Source organism: Dromaius novaehollandiae, chromosome Z, assembly GCF_036370855.1.
Source record: "Dromaius novaehollandiae isolate bDroNov1 chromosome Z, bDroNov1.hap1, whole genome shotgun sequence".
Lineage (NCBI taxonomy): Eukaryota > Metazoa > Chordata > Aves > Casuariiformes > Dromaiidae > Dromaius > Dromaius novaehollandiae.
The window spans coordinates 69,447,248-69,471,023 of NC_088132.1; the positions used below are offsets into that span (position 1 = coordinate 69,447,248).

General features: G+C 38.9%; 1 protein-coding gene across 1 annotated transcript; it reads left to right on the plus strand.

Moving 5' to 3' along the window:
- Positions 1–1,423: 1,423 nt before the first annotated feature.
- LOC135325041 (complement component C9-like) lies at positions 1,424–23,776 on the plus strand. Its single transcript, XM_064502437.1, has 11 exons — positions 1,424–1,909; positions 6,909–7,026; positions 7,901–8,048; positions 11,810–11,957; positions 13,657–13,795; positions 16,662–16,880; positions 19,122–19,362; positions 20,694–20,822; positions 22,145–22,323; positions 22,540–22,768; positions 23,598–23,776. Exons 1-11 carry the CDS (start codon positions 1,824–1,826, stop codon positions 23,756–23,758), a joined length of 1,797 nt encoding a protein of 598 aa, XP_064358507.1. The 5' UTR covers positions 1,424–1,823; the 3' UTR covers positions 23,759–23,776.

The window sequence follows — 23,776 nt, forward strand, 5'->3', positions numbered from 1 at the left end:
GATACTAGGAGTTCAGAGCCTGTTAAGAATTGTTGTTTGTCTCGCTGTTTCTTACTATGGCTGTCTTATAGCATGGTCTTAAGTTCTGCTGTAACTCCTTGGGTCAGGCCTGTTAAGCACTTGCTGCCTCACAGTAAAATATAAAATCCCAGCTCTGAGTGGTCTCCTAGGCTGACTCACTCTACATACAGTAAGTTGTTACTAGAAGTTCATCCCATTAGCCAATGCACAGCTTGAGTTTGTCAATACCTCTGAGCCTAAAGGTGCTTTCTTATTCCATTCTGCAAGGGTGTGGAAGCTGGGCATGTGTCTTCATAAATTTCATTCCTCCCTTTCAGTGCAACTAAGTTGTTTATTCCAACTGCTTGTAAGAGGTAACTGATGCAGGGGGAACTAAATTAAAGGGGGGAAATACCTAGCTCATCCAGAACAAAATTTCTAGGGGTTGTTTTATCTCTTTTTGATGAAAATGGATTAATTCTTAGGCATTAAACTTACTGTTTTAGACTACGCTGTAGTACTGGAGACAGACTTAATTGTCAGCCTGACATGTAAGACTAGAACACAGAAGCTTTTAAGCTAAGCATCTAGCTATTTGGCTAGCCAAGCTAAAATTACAGCAATACTACAACTTAGTAGTGATCATCCTGACAACCTAGCTTAAACAGCTATTCCAGAACTCTTGAGTTGGGTCAGAAGGACCTCTTAAAGGCTGGTCAAAGATGCTTGCTGGTCTGCTAGCTTTGTTTGAATGCCTGTTCACTTTGACTTTAAGTCCCTCTCTTAACTACAAACTGTGTCAATTGTACATAGCATCGCTTGAAGCAGTTATCATGAAACACTACAATATTACAAGTGTCTCTAACTGTCCCTGACCCTTATTCAACATAGGAGTGTAGTGCAACTGAATTCCTTAGATTAGCATTGAAGCTGCATCAGTTTTATGTTCCTCTAGATGAAATTATCCCAAGCTAAGGATTAGGAGAAAACACTGCCTGCCCTCTTCCATTTAAAAAGGTGAGGGTGGGGACAGAATTAAAAGTAAGTTGTTGGGTTTTTTTTTTTTTTTTTTTTTTGTGTGGTATGTTTGTGTGTGCGTTTTGGTTTTGTTTTCTTTATGTACTCCTTGTGGAATATCCTTATGCTACATGATCGCTTTAAGCTTGAGTCTAGACACTTAAACTCTTAACTGCTAAACAGCAGGTTATGCATGAGTTACTTCTGTCTTGTGACTGTGTCCAACACATGATGCCTTAAGTCTGGATTATAGCAAACTGCTGAACAAGAATGCCTTCTAAAAAGCTGTGGTATAGATTTTAGTGACAGTGAAAGCTAGAAGAGTTTTAAGCTCCTTCAAAACAACAAACACTGTGTGCTGTTCTCCTATATTGGCCAAAAAAAAAAAAAAAAAAACACTTTATTTCTCCAAGGCTCCACAGGAAGATTCCAAACATCTTAGAAGCTGAATTTGTTCTTGTAAACACTTATGGACTATTTGTTCCTTAAGCAAGTTGCTGCAGTAGCTGCTTTTACTAGCCAGTTAACTGTCCTCTAATGGAATAGAAAATCTTTTTCCTTGTGTTTAAAGATACCAGTAAACAAAAACACTTGTTTTATCTTAAAACTGTTTTATGCTATTTCCCAGTCTTCACACAGGAAAAAGTGGACTTTAGAGTGCTTACCGTAAGTCAGTTCTGTCAGTAACTGGTTGGGATTTTTTTGTTTGTAAGCGCTTCTCTGTTTGTTCTCTTGGTAATAAATAACAAAAGGAACAAATAAGTTTCAAATTCAGTTATGACCATTCTTCTCTGCTCAGCTGCAAAATGAGAAGCATGCATGTTATTCTGCAGCTTATATCTGTATTATGCATTTTAGAAGTGGCTGCCTCACTTTTGGGAGAAAGCAGAAGGTAAGTGTCCTTGGTCTTTTGCAGGTCTCTAGAGTGTTCTATTTCTCCAATACAGAGCTTAAATCTATAATGCAGACACTTCCACTGGTAGCTTATTTGTATATCCAACTGAAAGGGAGAAGTCTTCCTATCTTCCAAGAGGAGTCAAATGGAACTTTTCTTATTTTACATGTACAGGGCACAACAAAGGGGCTGAAAGCCATTTAAGCTATCTTCTAGCAGGAAGGTGGAACTCAAGCAACAGTTTTCTATTATATGTTTAGGGTGAAAGTATAACCTAATCTCAGTCTGCCTGATGTCTTTCTGAAAATGGTCAATTTTCTGCTGACAGTAGTTAGGCTAGGAGACTTGAAATATTAGTATATCTATCTCTGATTCTTTAGTGGGAGGAGGGAGAGGAAGTTATACTACTATAGTATCTTTAGAAGGAGAATCAAGGGCTTAGCCCATACAAAAACATCATCTGAAAACACAGAAATAGCTACACTGCCTGAAACTGGAGATCTGCCTAGTCTGTATCTCAATTAAGAGAATGGCTGGTACTAAATGCTGTAAGAATGTGCAAGAATCTCATAATAGCTATATACAGCATAAGAATAAACTTGGATCCCTCGCTTTAAGACTTAAACTGCAGTATGCATAATATTTTATGATCATGTGTGAATGTTGCCTGAACAACCAAGTGTTGCTGTCTGTCTGTCTGTCTAGGCCGAAGGGTGGCTTTTGACAGTCTGGAGTACCCAGAGTTGGTAGAAGATCTTTCAGAACTGCAATATTTAATGCTTCCCTTTCATCTTGGTGTTTTGATAATTCTTATTGCTTGAACATTTAGATCCAATTACAGCACATCTGATAAGTTCAGTTAGAAATAATCCAGCCAGAAGAGATAATTATTACAGAGCCCATAGCAGGCAAGATGGGCCAACTGCTTGGCTACATATCATACCAAAGTCTATGCTGCTGCATAATGGCACTAGCAATTACAGTTGGTATAAGTATGCCTTCACATGATGCTATCATGTCTCCAACTATAAGAGCTATGCCGTCTCTGCTGATCAGTGCTAACTGTCAAACAAAGCCTTTTTGTGTCCTCTGTTTTGTAACAGATGGACAAAATGGCTCTCTTTTGAAGTATAGATCACTAATAAGTTACTGGTTGAAGCTGGGTGGCATGAAGGTGTACAGTGTGTTGTGCAGTCCAGGACAAGGTGCAAGGAATCCTGTGCACTGATTCTGAAATGGCTTTTCCTTTCCAAAGAGCACTGTTCCCTCCCACAAAACTCCCAAGTCAGGGTTGGTAGAGAAGGTATTTTGATTTTCACATTTGTCTCTGAAGTTCTTCCTCCCAGCTACTGCCTTCAGTGACATTCTTCAGTACCTAAACTGCTTCCACCTCTTGTCCTATTTAAATTTTTAGCCTTAATACCTCCTTTTTAGTAACTTATTCTCCCTGGGTTTAATGTGGAGGTGACAAGCTTGTCAGTTTTCCCAAATCTTCCCCCCAGCCCAAAGTGACTTTGAGTAAAACACTTCCCACACCTGTTCCTTGGAATTTCTGAAAATTTGAAACCTCAAAGCTGGGTCTGCAGCAAGTCATGTGAACCTTGTGCTACAGCCTGGAGGAGGACCGAGGAGATATCTACCCCACACAAAAGGCACGTTCAAGCACAAGTTGCTCATTTGAATTTAAGTAAAAAGCTTTGCCACTTGAAAGTCAGCTCAGACAACCATCATAATCTCTGGCTTGCAGAAAGACAGTTCCTGGCAAAACCTTCATTTACACTGGAAAAAAAACAATTCAGCCTTTCCTGCCTTGTTGCAGACTCAAAATAATGGTTTATAGGAACTTTTAGGAGACTCTCTGGGAGCTGTGGATTGTGGCTGATTCCTCCTTTAGGCTCCCCTTATACACACTGCTCTTCATGTACCCTTTTTACCTTTTTGCATGAGGATTTTCATTGCATTTTTAAGGTAATAGTTTAAAGGTTCAGAAGTGCATTTCTAAGACACCTAAATCATTGATAGGAATGAGATATGAAATGCCTTTGGAAATCCTGCTAGGTGTCTAAATATATCTTTGAGGGTTCCCAGTCCTATTATGTTAAAGGACTACTGGTCCATCTTCTCCCTAAAATGCCAGAATAGATGATGTTACCCTTCAAAGTTTACAGTACTACATCAGTAAGTAGATAGAGGTCATATATGCAGTGATCTTTACAGATATAGGAAGTAATGAGTCAGTTTACATCCATTTGCAAGATTAATGGAGGGAAGAAATAAAAATCTACTGATGTTACCTTCATGCTGAGTTGCAAAAATATTTAGTGGAATATTGTACAGCAGCTTTTCAATGTACTGTCTGCCTATTATGATGCTATAGTAAATTGTAGTATTGTTAAAGTATTTGTAAGATGAACTAATTACAGGTAAAAGAATTGTATTTGAAGAGGCCAGGGAGCAGTTGGGCTACATCAAACTTCAAATATGTTATAATTTATGAAACTCTAGGAAGCTGCAAAATCATGAAAAAGTCTAGGGTGGAAGGGCCCTCTAGAGAACATCTGGTATGACCTTCTGTTGAAAGGCCTTAGATTAGGTTATCCAGAGTCCGATCAAGCTGTCTTGAATATTTCCAGTGAGGAAGATTCTACTACTTATCTGGGTAACCTGATTCAATGTTTAATTGTCCCCCATGGTGGTGATTTTTTTTATAGTCAAATGGCATATCCCCTGAATCAGCTTGTGCATATTGCCTCCATCTTCAGTGTAACTATCTTCTAGGACAAAAAGCTTCTAAGAGGTGTGGTTTCCTCTCTTCCTATCTCTTTCCCCTCCCCCCATTCTTTATTATAACATAAGGTAAGTGCAACTCCAGTGCAACTTCAGGTCAATTTATAACTTGAAAAATCTGTATCAGTTCCCTAGCTAGATCTCCTTTGTTATCCTGATGTACGTATGCTTAGTCAGTCTCTGAAATACATGCCCCTCGCAGAGCATTTGGGGATGTGTAAGCCTCAACAGCACTGGAGAAAGCAAGCTAGTCACTAAGTGTGCCTATGAAATCAGAAGAAAAGATTCAGATTAAGAGTACCCTGGTGGATTTAATAACAATCATATTTGGTCAAAGCAAAGAGCCAGCTGATCCATTAGCCTGTATCTGATAGTGACCATTAGAGGATGCTCAATGAGAAGCATAAGAACAAGGCAAGTTTTCAATGCACTACTAACAGTCAGTGAAAGGGAATTCCGGGTAAAGTGGACTTCTCTCAAGGTCAGACTTGGTCCTGGGCCAGCTACTGCAATACCTGGTGTTTTGCATACAGCAAAGCTTCACACTTCCCTACTGGCCTAGAGTTTGGAAGGTCCCTATTGTATGTAGGGATTTTTTCATTCTTTGCTTGTCTCATTGGAATCCTACATGTTGAAGGCAACATCCCTAGTCAGTCCTAGCTTAAGATCAAGAGGCTTCTAGGAAGAGAGTTGTTTAGAAGCAGCAGGCAGTGCAGCATGAGAGCATGATATGGATACTTCCAGCAGCAGCTGCTGTGCATGTTTACTGGTAGTGCGACAGCAAAACACCTGAAGCATACGAGCCAGTCAGGGTGAGCTGGGTGTATAAAGGGTTGCACGGCAAGCATGTGATCACTGAGTTGTTTCAGATTCAATGGCTGGAAAGAGACACAGGTCAACTTAGTGTCTCAATAACATCTTAATAGGTATGTAATCTTAACGTACAATAAATGGCAATGGAAGGTGGAACTGACTGGTTTATCTTCTTTATCCAAACTGCAGATTTCTCAATTTCATGGAATCAGGTTATATTTATTTGGTCACCTGGCATATTTGTACAAGGGAAGGGGGTCAAAAGGTGCAGGGCAAAACCCTGCCTGCAAAAAAAGTGCATACATCAGACTAGGGGAGCTGCAGATTTACCAACGTGCTAGGCTCAGCAGAGAAGATCTCACTGTAGAGCAGAAGCCCCAGCATTAACCTGCAGGGTGAAGAAATAATTACCATGCAGTGGATGAATATTCAGCATGGAAGACCAAAACTGAATAAATTACAGAGAGCAAACCAGGTAGGTTAGACCCTAATGCTCCCTCACTCTGCTGCTTTGCAGCATTGTTACCTGTGAAGATAAGGTCATCTGTAAAGTACTGGCCTTGCTTTTTAAAATGGACTAGTTATCCTACAGTGCTTCTGTTTTTAATGTCTAACTGCGGTACTTCCAAGAAACTGGGTTTTTATAAAATGATGCCCGTTCACTTACCGTGAAACTCTTGTCTCTCAGTATTTCAGCCTGGACAACAAAATGAGGAGTCACTCTAGAAAATCTAGGCCTTTGAAACTTAACTGGCAACTCATTCAACTCAGCAAACTGAAGAAGTAATTAATGAGCTAAACGTCTGCCTGCTTTTCCAACTATATAAGTTAGCCTATTAACAAACAGTCCTTTATCTGTGAGCCTTCTTTCAACTCAGGAAAGCACTTAAACTTCAATGGAGTTGCCCTTAAAAATAAATAAAAGTTAATAAGTTCAAAAATTAAAAAGATATATTGTAGTGCTTTGACAATTAGGGATACGTTGCTAGATCAGCACCTATGTCTTTAGTTCTAAGCAGGGAGGACACAGCTGTTGTCTTACAAGGGAACTACAGGCATTCTCCATGTATTACTGTTTCATTTTACTCAATTCATGGCATAACCAGGAACTGAGTACCATGAATTGAACCACCAGAAGAACGTGAGTATGCACAAAGATCCAAAAAAGGAAAGGACTGGCTTATTAAGTCTTTGACTCTTTTTTTTTCCTCAATAAAATTTAATTTTAAACCAGTAGGAAAGAGTTTATAAATCTAAGTACCACATATTGCTACAAAAGTGAAACCAGGAAACAGCTTGAAGATGTCCCCAAAACATTGGTCTATGGTTTAAAAACAAACTCAGGCATGATATCAGTGTGCTGCCCAGGACTGTACTGGAATGTTTTGTCTGACAGCTCTTCAGAGAAAGCTTTCCACAGGGAGACAAGAGAACTGAATGCTCCGTCTCCGATAGATTGTAAGCTGAGCAGCTGGAGCAAATGGGGGCCCTGTGACCCATGCACACATCAAAGGGTAAGCTATAGCTGTAAGTCTTTGTTTCAAAGTGACAATCACAGGGACTTTATCTCCCTGCCTTTTGGATTTGGGAAAATATCAGATTGCAACCCTTAATACATGCCGAATGTACATTCATGATTTGATGAAATGCATAATCATTTGAGACCTGAAGCAGTAGTAACAAGGAAAGGCTGCATCCGGTGTACAAAACTGGTCAAAGGTTCTCATTCAAAATGTTTTGTTGATGGAAATAATCTTTTCTCAGCCATGGGGATGGTTCTAGTAAGAACCTTACATTTTAATACATTTTTCCTTTTTAATTAAAAGTGATATTTTTGTCAAAATCAAATTTTTGCTTTCTCAGGGGAGTTCTTCCTATGAAAGTTCAAAAATGCAAAAGACAGTTGTTTGTTGATTATATCATCATTTTGCCTCATGAAGTTACAAGAATTCCAAGTCCCAAAAAACTCTGCTAATTACTGGTGCCCCAAAAGTAGCTAATGCCTACTGGTAACAGATAAAAATGCAATGCCTTCTGGAGGCAGACTTACAGATGATCTATATTCATCTAAATCTGTGAAATCCATGTGAAATTAATGGACTAGAATTACCTTCTTCTAAGCACAGACTTAAAAGCATATAAAATATGATGCAATTTCTTCCTTGGATTTCTTGTAAACAAAATAGTGAAAGGTAAGCATCTCTATACGCTTGCTAAAATTTTGTTACTAATTTAAATGTTGTTGTACAAGTACTTACTTCTCAACCAAAAATCTCACCAAAGATCCTTTGTTCTGGAAAGTTCAAAGTTCAGCTGGAAATCCCTCAGTTCTGGCATTTCTTCTCTCTTCTCTCCAAGAAATGTTAATACTGTTACTTATCTTCCAAGTTTCGGTCTAGAAATATTGAAAAATTTGGACAGTTTGATGGAAAATCATGCCTGGAGACTCTGAGAGATGCACAGAGCTGTAAAACCAGCGAAGTCTGTCCTGAAGAACCAGAACCACACTGTGGTACTGACTTTCAATGCAGTTCTGGTAGGTTTTGTTTTCATACCATGAGTTATGCAATAACTTGGCAAAACACTTTTTACTTAGTTCTGTGAAGAAGCTCATTCAATATCCGTTGAAGTCAATAAGCATAAACAGACAGAGAGATACACACTTCAGTGCTTTGCTTGTTGGCGATAATTTCCTGAAGCTGTGCCTTAGCACTAAGGTTTAAACAGAGTCCCTAATGTGTACGGAGGTGGGTTGCAAAGCCAGGAGGCCAAAACCAGAGCATGAACAATGCTTGAGAAGGAGTGCATTCCCCTCATCTCTCATAATAATCTGTATCTGTGTTTAAATTCCTTTCCTGTTTTTTCTGCTCCATGGTTGAAAGCTGACTTACTATGAGTTTCCCTCCTTCCAGCATATCCATTCCACCTGGAACAGAACCCTTATATTTTATGAAAAATCACTGGGAAAAACTAGAACTGAAAGAATTTTGACAAAATGGTTAGGGAGGTTTAAGTGATCACAATAGTACAGTACATGTCTGCTGGAGATCAGAATGCCTCTGGATCCCAAATAAAGTATAAATTTGTAGAACCATACATGCATATGAATTAATGTAATCTCCAAGACTCATCACAAATCAAAATGAAACAGGAAATGTTAATGGTAATAAAATAATACAGAAAAGGAAAGATGCTAAGTGGATTTTGAGTCCCAAGCCATTGTCAATATTGTCTGTACACGCATACCTCGGAGATATTGCAGGTTCAGTTCCAGACCACTGCAATAAAGTGAATATTGCAATAAAGCAAGTCACACAACTTTCATATGCATTGGGAAACCAAAAAATGTATGTTTACACTACACTGTAGTCTATTAAGTGTGCAATAGCATTATATCTAAAAAAACAATGTACATACTTTAATTAAAAATACTTTATTGCTAAAAAATGCTAACCATCATCTGAGCCTTCAGTGAGTCGTAATCTTTTTGTTGATGGAGGGTCTTGCCTTGATGTTGATGGCTACTGGCTGATCAGGATGGTGGTTGCTGAAGGCTGGGATAGCTGTGGCGATTTCTTTAAATAAGACAGCAATGAAGTTTTCCACATCAATCCTTTCATAAAGGATTTCTCTGTAGCATGAGATGCTCTTTGATAGCATTTTACCCACAATAGAACTTCTTTCAAAATTGGAGTCAATCCTCTCAAACCCTGCTGCTGCTTTATCAACTAAGTTTCTGTAATATTCTAAATCCTTTGTTGTCATTTCAACAATGTCCACAAAATCTTCACCAGGAGTAGATTCCATCTCAAGAAACCACTTTCTTTGCTCATCCATAAGAAGCAATTCCTCATCCATTAAAGTTTTATCATGAGATTGCAGCAATTCAGTCACATCTTCAGGCTCCACTTCTAATTCTAGTTCTCTTGCTATTTCCACCACATCTGCAGTTATTTCTTCCAATGAAGTCTCGAACCCCTCACAGTCATCCATGAGGGTTGGAATCAACTTCTTCCAAACTCCTGATAATGTTGATATTTTGACCTCCTTCCATGAATCACAAATATTCTTAATGGCATCTAGAATGGTGAATCCTTTCCAGAAGGTTTTCAATTTACTTTGCCCAGATCCATCAGAGGAATCACAATCTATGGCAGCTATAGCCTTATGAAGTGTATTTCTTAAATAATAAGATTTGAAAGTCGAAATTACTCCTTGATCCATGGGCTGCAGAATGGATGTTGTGTTAGCAAGCATGAAAACAACATTAATCCCCTTGTACATCTCCACCAGAGCTCTTGGGTGACCAGGCGCATTGTCAATGAGCAGTAACATTTTGAAAGGAATCTTTTTTTCTAAGCAGTAGCTCTCAACAGTGGGCTTAAAATATTCAGTTAAACCAAGTTGTAAACAGATGTGCTGTCATCCAGGCTTTGTTGTTCCATTTATAGAGCACAGGCAGAGTAGATTTAGCAGCATTCTTAAGGGCCCTAGGATTTTCAGAATGGCAAATGAGCACTGGCTTCAACTTAGAGTCCCCAGCTGCATTAGCCCCTAACAAGAGAGTCAGCCTGTCCTTTGAAGCCAGGCATTGACTTCTCCTCTAGCTATGAAAGTCCTAGATGGCATCTTCTTCCAATATAAGGCTGTTTTGTCTACACTGAAAATCTGTTCTTTAGTGTAGCCACCTTCATCAATTATCTTAGCTAGATCTTCTGGATAACTTGCTGCAGCCTCTACATCAGCACTTGCTGCTTCACCTTGCGCTTTTATGTTATGGAGACGGCTTCTTTCCTTAAACCTCATGAACCGACCTCTACTAGCTTCAAACTTTTCTTCTGCAGCTTCCTCACCTCTCTCAGCCTTCACAGAATTGAAGAGAGTTAGGGCCTCGCTCTGGATCAGGCTTTGGCTTAAGGAAATGTTGTAGCTTGATCTTCTGTCCAGACCATGAAAACTTTCTCCATATCAGCAATAATGCTGTTTCGCTTTCTTATCATTCGTGTGTTCACTGGAGTAACACTTTTAATTTCCTCCAAGAACTTTTCCTTTGCATTCACAACTTGGCTAACAACTGTTTGGCGCAAGAGGCCTAGCTTTCAGCCTATCTCGGCTTTCGACATGCCCTCCTCACTAAGCTTAATCATTTCTAGCTTTTGATTTAAAGTGAGAGACGTGTGACTCTTTCTTTCACTTGAACATTTAGAGGCCATTGTAGGGTTATTAATTGGCCTAATTTCAATACTGTTGTGTCTCAGGGAATAGGGAGGCCCGAGGAGAGGGAGAAAGATGGGGGAACGGCCAGTTGGTGGAGCAGTCAGAACACACACATTTATAAATTTAAGCTCGCCATCTTATAGGGGCATGGTTCGTGGCGCCCCAAAACAATCACAATAGCAACATCAAAGATCACTGATCACAAATCACCATAACAGATATAATACTAATGAAAAAGTTTGAAATATTGTGAGAATTACCAATAGCGACCCGGAGACACGAAGTGAGCACATGCTGTTGGACAAATGGCGCCAACAGACTTGCTCGATGCAGGGTTGCCACAAACCTTCAATTTGTAAAGACTGCACTATCTGTGAAGCGCAGTAAAATGAAGCGCAATAAAACAGGGTGTGCCTGTATTTCAAATACCATGAAGTCTAAGTAGACAAAGAAAAATTACAAAGTATATGTTTAAATAGTAGTTCAGAGCCATTCTGTGGCACTCTACAGGCAAGGCAGCTTATAGGATCAAGTGTCTTTTTGTCATGCTAGGGCTAAATTTACCCCAAATCTTTAAATCATGTAGAAAGAAATCAGTCTTTTAAAAACCTATAGTGAAACCCTACCTGACTTCAATGGAATTAATATTTCACTGCTGCTTTAGAACACAACTCACTACAGTTCATGTCCTCCCCATACCAACAGTTTAAACAACTCAGAAATAATTCCTTGTTGATACTGACTTAATATTTTCCCATATTCTCATAATACAACTTTAAAAATCTAATAATCAAAGATGAATACAGAAACAGTCAAAGGAAATAATAACTTCCTGCAAATGACAGCAGTTCTCCTGTCACTTAGTTTTCTTAGCTATCCGAGTAAGCTAATAAGCCAATTTCATAGTATGGTTTTTTTCATCTGAAGGATGCTGGGAGAAGGATTCTAATTCCTTGTAACAGTCATGAAAATATATGTCTAAGAGGCAGATCTTCATAAAGAATAGCTGCAGGGGGGACAGTGTTTAAAGTCCATCTTAGAAAAAAAATTAATTCATTCAATGTTTTATTCTTTGCTTAGGTCGATGTATAAAGCAACGCCTTGTGTGTAATGTAGATAATGACTGTGGAGACTTTTCTGATGAAGATAACTGTGAATCAGACTTACGATCGCCATGCCGTAATCATGATATTGATGTGTCAGAAATTGGCAGGACTGCAGGGCAAGGGTACGTAATGAAGAAACATAATGTTAGTACTGGGCCTTGTGAGGAGTTTAGGACCGTCTCCAAAGCCAACTGAAAACACTAGGCTAGACTGCCATTCTTAAAAGTGGAATCTGAATGATGTTCTCATTTGTATTCAGAAACACTATGTGACTTTGGAAGAACACCTAAGTATGGTTTTCTTTTATACACATCGAGATGATAAAATACTTATCCAGACTATGGATACTAAATAAATCATTAATCATTATGTTAATAACATATATTGAGAAATTATATGTATATGTATATGCATACAATGCTTATATATAAATATAATCTTTATATTTAAATCATCTTTTCAAGTGATCTTTCATAAAGAATGTCATTCCCAATTATTTCACTAACATGCATATCTAAGAGGGAGAAAATGTATCTTGATTATTTTACACAACAGACTGCATTACTGCAACAGCACCCTGCCTGCAACTTTTTTCAGTACTAAATTCTTCTCTTCCCCAGACCTTTGTTGTTTACAGGAGTTTCCTCATTAATCTAAATCGAAAATTCACTTTTCTGTTCTCAGACTCTGATGGATCTCTTTTACTTTAAATAAAACAAAAGTAGGACACACAGTATATCTACAAATTGAGTAATAAGGCACTATCCAAACTGGAACAGACCAAAATATAAGTATACCACAGCACCACCTTGTGACTAAATGAGAAGGATACATCCTCCATTTCATTTTGATACTATTCCACAAGAGCTAAATGCTGCCTTTGTAGAATAAGGAAGTGAGCCAGGTACTTAGGCATTTTTAGAAGTAGCTACTTTATTAGTTCTATTATAATCTATTACTTTAGTCTCTCATGAGAAAACGTTGTATAGATGTGCAGTTGTGATGCTGACATCTTTGGTGGATTGATTGATAACCATTTTCTCTACCCAGTTAGGTATATGAACATGTATCAGACAAATACTATGGCCCCTGGAAAGCTCTCCATGTATGAAACAGACATGAATAGGCAAAAAACAATATGGAATCCCACAAGGAGAAGTTGTTTTGGAAGTATCTCTTGTACATGGGTACATAGGCATATAGAGCTATAAAAACAACGTGCCCTCTTTTCTGGATTTATTATGATCCAAATTTCCTCTCATCTGCCCCAGAAGATTCTATTACTCCACCAGGTCACTCCCTGGGAGAAGAGACCAAAGCTAGGAGTGGCTGTATATTACTTCTACAGGTTTGATGGGTCTAGTGTACGTTTGCTATTACAGTTCCTATCAGCAAACAAACTAATATGAGTTACAAAAAAACAAGATAAAAGTAGCTGTTGAAACGTCCATTTTAAACCCATAAGAATGACTCCCAACAAATATATTGTTTAAAAAGAAATGGTTTCCACCTCCTTTCAGTTCCAAAGGTTATATTTAATATCTATCTTATTTGTTTATTTTTCATTCATGGCCCTATAAGTGCTTTACAAAAGATGTATCATTATCTCCATTAAATGGATGAGAAGACAAGAGCACAAGAGGTGAAGCAACCTGTTGTGATGGAACATGTTTCTCTTGATCACCAGAGATTCAGTTCCCCAGCTATATTCTCTGTCTCTTGCAGAATATGATTTTTCTGGTCATAATACTATTGTCAAGAGGCTGTGGGTGCTGACACCTCCTTTTCTGAAGTGCAACCTCTCTTGTGTTTCTGTTGTAGAATCAATGTTTTAGGAATGCAGCCAATGGCCACTCCGTTTGACAACGACTTTTTCAACGGCCTTTGTGAAAGAGTGCGTGACGGGAACACGCGGACCTACTACCGCAAGCCATGGAACGTTGGTGTTCTCATTTACGATGTAAGTCCCTCTGGGCAAGCTAGGATGTGTTTAAGTGAAGCTGAATCCTGACATCCTCTTGGAAGACTCCACATATCTCTTGAGTCAGATGGTAAAAGCTCTTCAGCATTAGGCTTTTGATAAACTCCAGAGGGCAACATGTCGTGTTATCATTTGCATTAGCAATTAAGCTCAGTTGCTCCATATAAATTTCCATTGCATTTGATGCTGTACTTGCACATAGTAAACAAAAGTGGCTTTCTAGAATGTTTATAGTATGAATGGAAGAGAAAAACAGCAAATGTAAAGAAATGAATATGATACCTAGCTTTTACCAGGTACCTTGAAATTTTACCGCATTTTCAAGGACATACAAAAGACTGATAAAAGTGCAGGAATAACATCCTGATACCCTGGTCCTGCTTGGGTTTCTTAATCTGTGCTGACTTTCTCTGTCCTACTGAGAAAAACTAACAGACCCTTAGAGATGAGGTTTGAACACCCAAATGCTGATGATCTTAGAAATCTCAATTTCAGCTGTGTTTGAGAAAGCAAAGTATTATATTTACCAAATGTATTGCCTATCACTATAAGCAGGAGCTTCATAGAACAATAACAATTTAAACAAGACCCTCCCTAAAATGAGCAAATCTGACCCAGAGATCATTGCTTGTATTTGATTTTGACACAGAATCTTTTTCAGTTATTGTTCTGCTAAAATATGCAAAAGAAAACAACATTGAAATAGGCATTACGAGTTAGCCATTGTCTGCTATAAGTAGGCTAAATCAGAATTCTAAATCATTTCAGAGGTTGAGACCTAATAATAAATCTTGTTTGCATTCTAGGAATGAGCTGGAGACTATTATTCCTTAAATGTAAGGGAACTGTTGACACATATAAATTACGCTGACAGTGTTACATGCTGAGACTTAACATTCACTGAAACATTGTCACCACAGTTTTCTGTTTACTTTTGAACTACTGAGCTGATCCAGATGAGGTGTTTTGGGTAGAGCTGGGAATTTGTTTTCATTTGTTAGAGCTCTAAGAAAAGACTCATGCCAAAGCCCAAAACTGAATATTTCTGGCTTTTCCTCATAGCTTGCAATAGCAGAAATCAATTGGGGAGTGAGGGGAGGGAGTGACAGGCTTTATCTTAGTTATATCTGATGAATATGCCAAGTTGGGCTATGGTTTTTGGTTCAACCTTTTAAAAGGTGCTTCTAGGGAAAAGAATAGATATTAAAACAAAAAAATGAACACAACAACCACATTTCTGTCATAAAGGCAGTTTCTGATGCATTTACATGCAAGTTGGTATGATATTTTTCTGAAATGTCATGAATTATTTTAGCTTTATAAATTTTTGGGAGATTCTTTACTACTTTTGTCAAACTAAATTCAAGTGCTTCCACAGAGTCCAGCTTTTTGGCTAGTTTTTTCCACTGAGTTGTGGTTTTGGATATTCAACAAGAGATGCGGTGAACAAATCCAATTTTCATAGCCTGGCTGCTCAGGTGTTTTGGAAAACAAAACAGAATTTTTATGTTTGACTACCCAAATAATGTAGAAACTCAAACCACTGGTGATGATACTTTTGACATCGCAGTCCCTTACACAGACCATGCAGCTTCCTGCTGTCCCCCACTGTAAGACTGGGCATACCAAGCCACACTGCAAGCAACAGGGCACAGTCTACAAGTGACCTGGGAATCCTCATGCTGGGACACACAATATAGTGTGTCCACACAGGAGATACACAAATCATCTAAGGAAAGGCCAGAAAGACAAGGTTTTCAGTAGGGAAGTTACCTTCTCCCTGTATGGGGACACCTCTGCGTGGCACTTCTACTGGCTCTCAGTGGCTCTCTCACATCTTGATATCATGCTGCATGTGATGCCTGGCCACAGAGTAGGGCAGAGGCCCTGCAGATGCCTCAATGCAAGCCCTGTGGAACAGGGGCAAGGAATGTAAGAGAGTCGTAAGGCATATGTGCCTCCATGCTCTGTGCCCAGCATTTGGCAGATCCAATTACATGTCCAGCTTATGAATTCTGAGGTGTTTTTTTCTTGATCTGTGGAGAAATCAAAACTAAAGACCAAGAGAAGATGCTTTTCTTCCATCCAGGAAAAAAAAAATCATGTAATTTCTTTCATCTGTGAAGGTCCTAACATTTTTAAATATAGACATGCTGCTATGAAGGCATTGTGCTCCTGTTTTCTTCTGAAGATGAGACTTCCTGCTTGGATTACATCTACTTTTGGACAGCATCACCTGTCCACATAGTGAGGGATTTTTTCCATAACAGTTTCTGGCCACAAGGTAGCTTAACAGATGCAGGCAGCCTTGGGAGCCTGGATCTCAGGAGAGGCTGAATACACAAGGAAACCACATAAAACCCCCATGAGGTTCTGGGAGAACCAAGACAAATCAAATTATTGATTTAGCTGAATCACATTCTCTAGATGAGTCAAATTATTTTGAGTTTCAAGCATTTGCTTTTTCAATGAAAACTGAACATTTCCAAGGAGACAAACCAACTGTTTACTAAAGACTGGGATTTTTTTGTGTGAAAAAATAGTTTTCTAGTTCAAAATGCCATATAGCCTTATTAATATGTTCTGTGGAATGTGGCTATTCAGAAAAAAGCTCAGCTCTTGTCTTGTTGTTTGTTCAAAGACAGTCCAACTAGCATACAAAGTGACTCTGATTTCCACCCTTTATGCTCATCTGCTGTATTCATACTGCCTTATATTCAACCTGTTTTACATATATTTTTGTACTGATAACATAGATAAAACATACAACTTTAAAGTGCTACATAGATTTTCTGTTACTACCTTTTTTAACTACTCATGCAATCTTTTCATCATCTTTTCCAAGACAAAAGCAGACAAAAGCTTTGCAGCTGAGTACTATCATGATCGTGCAGAAATGATCCGAGAGGTTTACATAGAAAAACAAAGAAAATTTTCAGTTGATCTGTCTCTGAAATACACACCTACTGAGGCAAGCGACAAAGAAATTGCAAAAGGAAACTTCAGGTTTTACTATAGCAAGAATTCAAGTTTAAGTTCTGTCCTGCAACGCATCACAGAAAGGGTAAGTTTAATCATGCTAACATGTTTAATGCAGTGATTTTACAAACACTAAAATTTACATGATGTCAGAAAAAAGCAATATTAATATTTCTAAATATTCTAGTTGCCTACTACTTTTCTGGCATTTATTCACAAAAATGAAATACTGGCAATACTAGGGCTAAGATTTCAGAGGCGGCTAAAAGTGTAATCAAATCTAGCTTATTGTTCTTACAGTTTTTGTCAACTAGCAACCACCCTCATCTTCAATGAGGCCTTGACATTAGGAAGGGCCAGAGATCTCCAATCTCATCTTGATTACAGAGCAGCTCTGATCTAGCGCAGTGTGGACAAATTAGATCAAGTCCTGGGATAAAAAATTGCCAATGAGTAGGCCTAAAGATAGGTAAGCTTGGACAAGCAAAATAGATATAATAATAACCCAAAGGTCAGACCTCGGCCAGTTAGGTATGACTGTACTAATAAATTAGCCGGATCTAAGAGGCATGGGTGTTAACACTGGCATTTGATTATCTGTCTTGTTCCATTAGCACACTGCCTGCCATGACTCGGTCTGTGCCAGCTCTAGTGCTCTCAAACAATGCCAGGCAGGATGCAGGGGACCACAGAACCAAGGGAATGTTCCCAGGAGGCAGTCTGGACAAAGCAAGCAGATTTTGGGGGTACACACAAGCCATGCCTCTCCACTTGCCTTTGAAATAGAGAAAAGGCCCTAACCCATTTTATGTACCAGTACAGAAGTAGCCTTAGCAGAATATATCTGCCTCAAGTAATTCAATCTTTCCAGTTTCTTGTCAGCCTTTTTTTTCAGGACACCTTCAGAGACCAGGAGATCACATGGATTTAATGGAAAACTAAGATAAATTTTATAACTGGTTAGCTAAAATAATGCTGAATACATACATACTGAATAAAATAATGTAATGCACTGGCAATGTATTGATATGGGTTGTTTCTTGAGGTGGAAGCCAAGATGTAAAAGCATTCATCTCTACAGACTCAAAAGATTTGGTCCTGTATCTCAGGAGGTAGTCAGGCCACTTATAGTCTAGTGATCTCCAATGCGAGTTTTGGCTTCAAATCCTTGCTCTGAGATCAGTTCAGAAAATGAGTAAGAATCGCTCACCAACAGAGGTCTATCACCATAAACTCACATTGCTGCAGATTAGTGTAATAGGAATCTCTGGCCTGAGAATGCCACCAGGGCTTAGGTGTGAGTTAGAGCCTGGAGCAGCCTGGGAACATTAGTAGAGTAAGAGATTTTGTATAGGCTGGTGGCAGAAATATTTGCACCCACAAAAATTTCCTCACTGAAATTTAGCTGCCCAAAGATTTCTGCCATTCCTAGGCAACATTTGAGTGGGGGATTTAAGATCTCTTAAGTGGCACCACCTGATGTGATGGTCAGTTGCTAAATCCCTCTTATTTACTTCCTATTAGGCACTACTGTGAAGGGATCCACGTAAGCACTGCAAGATGAAAAAGGAGTTTGGAAGGCTTGTGTTCGCTTACAGCCTTAAGTGTTACTATTTCACAAGATATCCTGTATTATATGCAGCAGACAGGTCTTAGTTGAGACTATGATATAAAATCATCAGCAGTGTAATTTATGACTATACAGATTATGAAACCTCAAGTTAGAATATATGTATGGGTCATACGCCCCGAAGTGTTCTTTTCCTGACTAATTTTCATTTTATGATGCTGTTTCATCTTTGTTTTTTAACTGGAGCAGTGCCCTTCATTCAGGCAGACTGAGAACAACAGAGAAGTGATTCCAAAAAGAGAGAACTTAGTTCTGTTCTAATTAACTCCAGCTGACTTCAGTGTGCAGGCCGGAACAGCTTCTATTATCTGGCAAGCCATATAGAATTATTTTCCTATGTTCTAAAATTAAGTCAGGAAGGCACTTTCTATAGATAGTGTACTTAGAGAGAAGACCCTGTCATCAAATAGATCACAAAGGGTTTACTGAAATTAGCAAATGGAGAGCTTTGCAAAATTGGAAAAACAGAAATTAGCTAAACTTCTTGCTACTTCCTCAGTTAAAATACTAGATGACATTTTAGAGAACTTACTATTTCATTTAAACAAGTTTGTCCCTGTTCCAAAATGCTAGACTGAATACAATGTTTAAAAGTGCTACAGTTTCTTTAAAAGTAAAATAGAACAGACTTTCCTGCTGTACTGCATACCAGAATGGCACTCTCATCTCTTGCTTTCTTCTCACTGGTGTATTCAGAAACAAACCTTTCTGCACGTAAAAGGAAACATTCAGCTTGGAAGATTCCAAATGCGAAGTCGTGATGTTCGTCTCACAGATAGTTTCCTTGATGATCTAAACTTTCTGCCTGCTGAATATGATAAGGGGGAATATTTCAAATTCCTAGAAGATTATGGAACTCACTATGCGGTCTCTGGAGCTGTGGGAGGAAAATATGAACTTGTGTATGTGCTGGATGATTATGCTATGTCTCAATCAGGTATGCATTCTGCTGGCCTAGCTCTGTTAGGCAGATTATCACTGTCACACAGAGAAATGGATGAGGACAGACTCATGTATCTATGGAGCTTTACTGAGGACAGCACGGTTCAGTATGTGCCATCAATGGCATCAGTACAGAATTACACCAGTTCAAGAGATGATAGTCTGTCTTTGTAACTTCCAGCATTTTTATTGGAAGTCTGTATTTTAAGCATGTCACTTAAAAAAAAGAAAAGAAAAGAAAAATCATCTTAAATAAAACTATTCAAAATATTCACAATAATTACTGGTGGGATCTGATTCGCAAGAGGTCTGCAATGCCTAGGAAATCTGACAAAACCTTAAATTCATTTTGCCAGTCGGTATCTGCTTATGCTGCAATCACTCTGAGTATGGCAGTGGCACAAAATAATGGATAAATTGAAGAACTTCCCAGAAATCACATGATATAGCTGACTGTGTTGAAACTGTTTTTATAGACCTTAACATTCACACTGGAATTTTCCTTACCATGGTTAAGATAGGAAAGCAGTAACTTAATCCTCCCTCGTGAAGTTCAGGTACATGTGGTTTTGTGATGGGTTTAAGTGATCATTCTGAAGCTGATTTTGGAGGTCAGAAAATAAATACCTGCTGCATGAAGCATTAAGAATAATATTGGCACACAATGTTCAAAATATTCCAAGGGACATGGGGCAAAGATGTCACTTATGGATCGTAGTATTATTCTTTTCAACACCTGGAGGTTTTGCTGCTCTTTTCTTAACATCCAAACTTAAGCAAAATCTCTCTGAACAAAGGGTAGAGTTTCAGATCAAATGCTTGAGTTCAATAGATAGAAAAGATGTGCTGGAGATAGTAGAGGATAGAGAAGGATTGCAATTTAAGGGGAAAGAGTGCACATGGGAGATTAGTGGTGTCAATTAAGTGTATGAGTAAAAGGAGTGAGAAAACAACTTGTTTGAGGTGGGGAGACAGAAGCTGAGAGAACTCAATAATTTAGCACATAAAAAGAGGAAATGATAAGCAGAAAAGAAAGACAAAATATCTACTTTCAAGTAAAGAAAGGAAAACAAATGAGTTTTTGGAGGGTTCTTAGCATTTTCCTAATCACTGCAGATCTCACTTGCCTCAGTGTAGCCACTTCAAATGCAATCAATCACCCTCAACTTCATTACATGGAAGAGGAGAAAACAAAAGAGAAATGGGACGAAGAAAGCCATAAAACATTTCCAATAGCCTTGAAATTTATCCTAGAAGAATAATATAATTACATTCTTTATGGTCATTCTGTCCCTGTAGTAATCACCTAATTTTTTCCACTCCCAGGTATCACCGTAGAAGACGTAAAAAAATGTCTTGGCTATCATTTAGATGCCAGCATAGTATATAAAGGAGTGAATGCCAATCTTGATATTAATGATGATAGATGTAAAAAGATTACGGTGAAGGACAAATGTAAGTATATCCTTACATTTTGCTTAAGAAAAGATGATACCATTTTATTCTCTGTTTATAATTGATATGGTGATTGCACAAGGACAAATCCAGTGGAGGTGAAGCTACTGTAACTCCATGCCCCCTGGTCCAACCAGTAGCAAGGCTGAACTTGTATTCCTCTTAGGCTCACATACAAACACACATGTACAACACATACACACAAACATATACTCACAGCCAGCCACATATATCAACATAGACAGAAACACAGCACTTATGGAAACACAAATAGCACCTATGGCCTCATCTTGTTCCCCTCTCTGGCTGATCAGGGTGAAGGACCATTAATGAGAAATATTTAAATATACACAATATGAATTCCTCCAGCAGCTGGCCTTAGACATTCAATCTCTCTAGTAACTGGCCCTTGGATCCTCTTGTCTCCAATTGCCTCACACACAGACACACATGCAAACAGGTTTCAGCTGACTCCCACACACCTTAGGGTCTCCAGTGGTTGGTCTGGACCCCCAGTAGCCTTAGTAGCCAACTCCTCGAGTTGTCTCACTTATAGAGAAACACATGTATCCCACCCAGATTTATGGCCACTTTGATACTTGGCTCCCAAGCCATTTATCTTTAATCCTAATTAGTCCCATACCCCCTAGACAGTAACCTCCCTCAGTCTGTAAGGCAATCCAGAGAGCCTCTCCTGTTGTCAGCCTGTGGAGCTGATGGCTCACCCAGAAGGTGCACCTGGGAGGGGCAGGGGCCCCATTCCTCTGATCAGATTACTCAGGTTCCACTGCTTGTCATTATTCCTATGTGCTCCTTTGTGTGCCTGGAGATGAGCCTTTTATCACACAACAACTGCAAGAGGAAAGGAGTGAAGTGTTTGCTGTTGAGCACGGGAGAGGCAGTTATTTCAAGCTTGTCTAGTGCTGCTCTATTCTTACATTTTAATTATTAAGTGCAAGCTCCTCCTATTCTAATTCCTGCCCTTTTCCGGTCCAGCTCAGGTAATACAGTAGTATTACTCATATTTTCTTTGGCTTGTTATCAAATGGCTAAGATGTCTATAACCTATCTCATTCTGACCTACCCATTTCTTTTACCTTCAGGTATAGGGTTGTCTGATTTAATTGCAAAATAGAAGATTTCTTCCCACATACTAACTGCAAGCAAAGACAGATGGAATTGCACCATGACCATTAAGTGAAAGGTTCTTCTATCTCCTGTCATTTTAAAGAACTGGACTAGTTGTGCTAAAAGGACAACTATTCTTCAAGTTGTATGGATGTTAAACTTTCCTTCTTTTCCTCTCTGTTTTCTTTCTACAGTACAACATAAAGATGATGCAGTCATTGATGATGTCATTTCCTTAGTTGATGGAGGGAAGATTGATTTTTCAGTTAAAATAAAAGAAATGTTACTGCGAGGATTAAAAGCAGTTAATGTAGAGGATTACATAGAGTGGGCTAAGTCATTGGTTGATGCTCCAGTAGTGATTCAGCAACGAGTAAGTACAGGCTCTTCTAAGTTGGGTCTCTTGCAGTTGTAAAGCTTTTGTTATGAGACAGAGGTGAGGCCCCAAGTTTGTCATTAACTTTAAGGTATTTTCTTCATCTTGACAGATTTAGCCTTTTTCTTCAGATGCTTACTTTAGTGATGTTTATATCAAAAGGATTCAGAACTATCAAAAAGTCCGTTATACACAGCCTGTTTTCTTCTACAGCCTTCTCCAATACATACGCTTGTTCCAGTTACGATAAGAGATGCATATTTAAAGAAACAAAATTTGGAAAGAGCAATTGAGGACTACATTACTGAATACAGTGTGTGCAAATGTGAACCTTGCAAAAATGGAGGCACCGTTGTGCTGGTAGATGGAGCCTGTACGTGCATGTGCTCTAGCTACTTTAAGGGAATTGCTTGTCAGATTCCCAAATCTACACTAATTAAAGGTTAGTAAATACTTCAGACAGATTAAAATGAGCATGTTTATTAATATGTACAATATCCTGACAAAATGAGCCATCACAAGACATAAGGGTGTCATAGTACCCCCTTATACCTACTGCTGTCAAATCCCATGGGTAGATAGTGTGGCAGTTAGTGTAAGTTACTAGGATCTTTCCATGAAGAGGGCACTCATTAGAGTTCTTTGTCCCACATACGTTGCTGTGTCTTAGAATGACACCCCAAATTAATTTAAGTAAATAGGAGCATTACTGAAGCACGGTGGAGTAATGGTACAGAATCAGGGCTGTAAATGGAGTTCAAGAAAAAACACTCCAACAATGTCATAAACTGGTTTGTCTTCAGTTTCCTACAAAGCATCGTGCTTGCTAACACATGATCACGTTTCTTACCTACTCTGCTAGCTTAATGTTAGATTGATCCACAAAAGGGAAGAGGGAGATAAATGCAGTTCCACAGTTGACTGTGTAAAAAAATTTACTGTGCAGTAAATTCATTCCCAGTGGCCAAGTTTTGAGGTGCAGGTAGCAAAAATATTTGATACTCCAGCAGCTTCCTAGGGTGACAAAATTTTGAAACCTTTGAAACTTAAGAAATGCTGCTGACATGGAGTTTTGAAAAGTCAAGACTGTGCAGATGGGATGTAAGCTAGAATATGCAATGATCTGTAGAGTCACCGTAGCTGAGAAAGCAAGAACTGAATGGTGGTCCACCTTGTCCACCCTCAAAAAACCTCCAGTTAATGATATCTCTGTCACTGCACAGAAGCCAGAGAGATGCTGTACTAATCTTAGTATGGTGCCTTCTTATCAGTTGTCACTGATGGCGGCTGGAGCTGTTGGAGTGCCTGGTCCGCCTGCGTGAATGGAGAAAGCACTCGAACTCGTGAGTGTAATAACCCTGCACCAGAAGCTGGTGGCAGACCATGCCAAGGAGAAAACATTGAAAAACGGCCCTGTGGTGAAGCAAAATAGTTATGCAGCTCAGAACAG

Excerpts from the sequence above, each read along its gene's own strand:
- LOC135325041 (XM_064502437.1), top strand. The coding sequence starts at position 1,824 with ATGAGAAGCATGCATGTTATTCTGCAGCTTATATCTGTATTATGCATT. Across the intron at positions 1,910-6,908 it reads CTTTTGGGAGAAAGCAGAAG|CTCTTCAGAGAAAGCTTTCC; the intron begins GTAAGTGTCCTT and ends TTTGTCTGACAG. Across the intron at positions 7,027-7,900 it reads ACCCATGCACACATCAAAGG|TTTCGGTCTAGAAATATTGA; the intron begins GTAAGCTATAGC and ends TTATCTTCCAAG.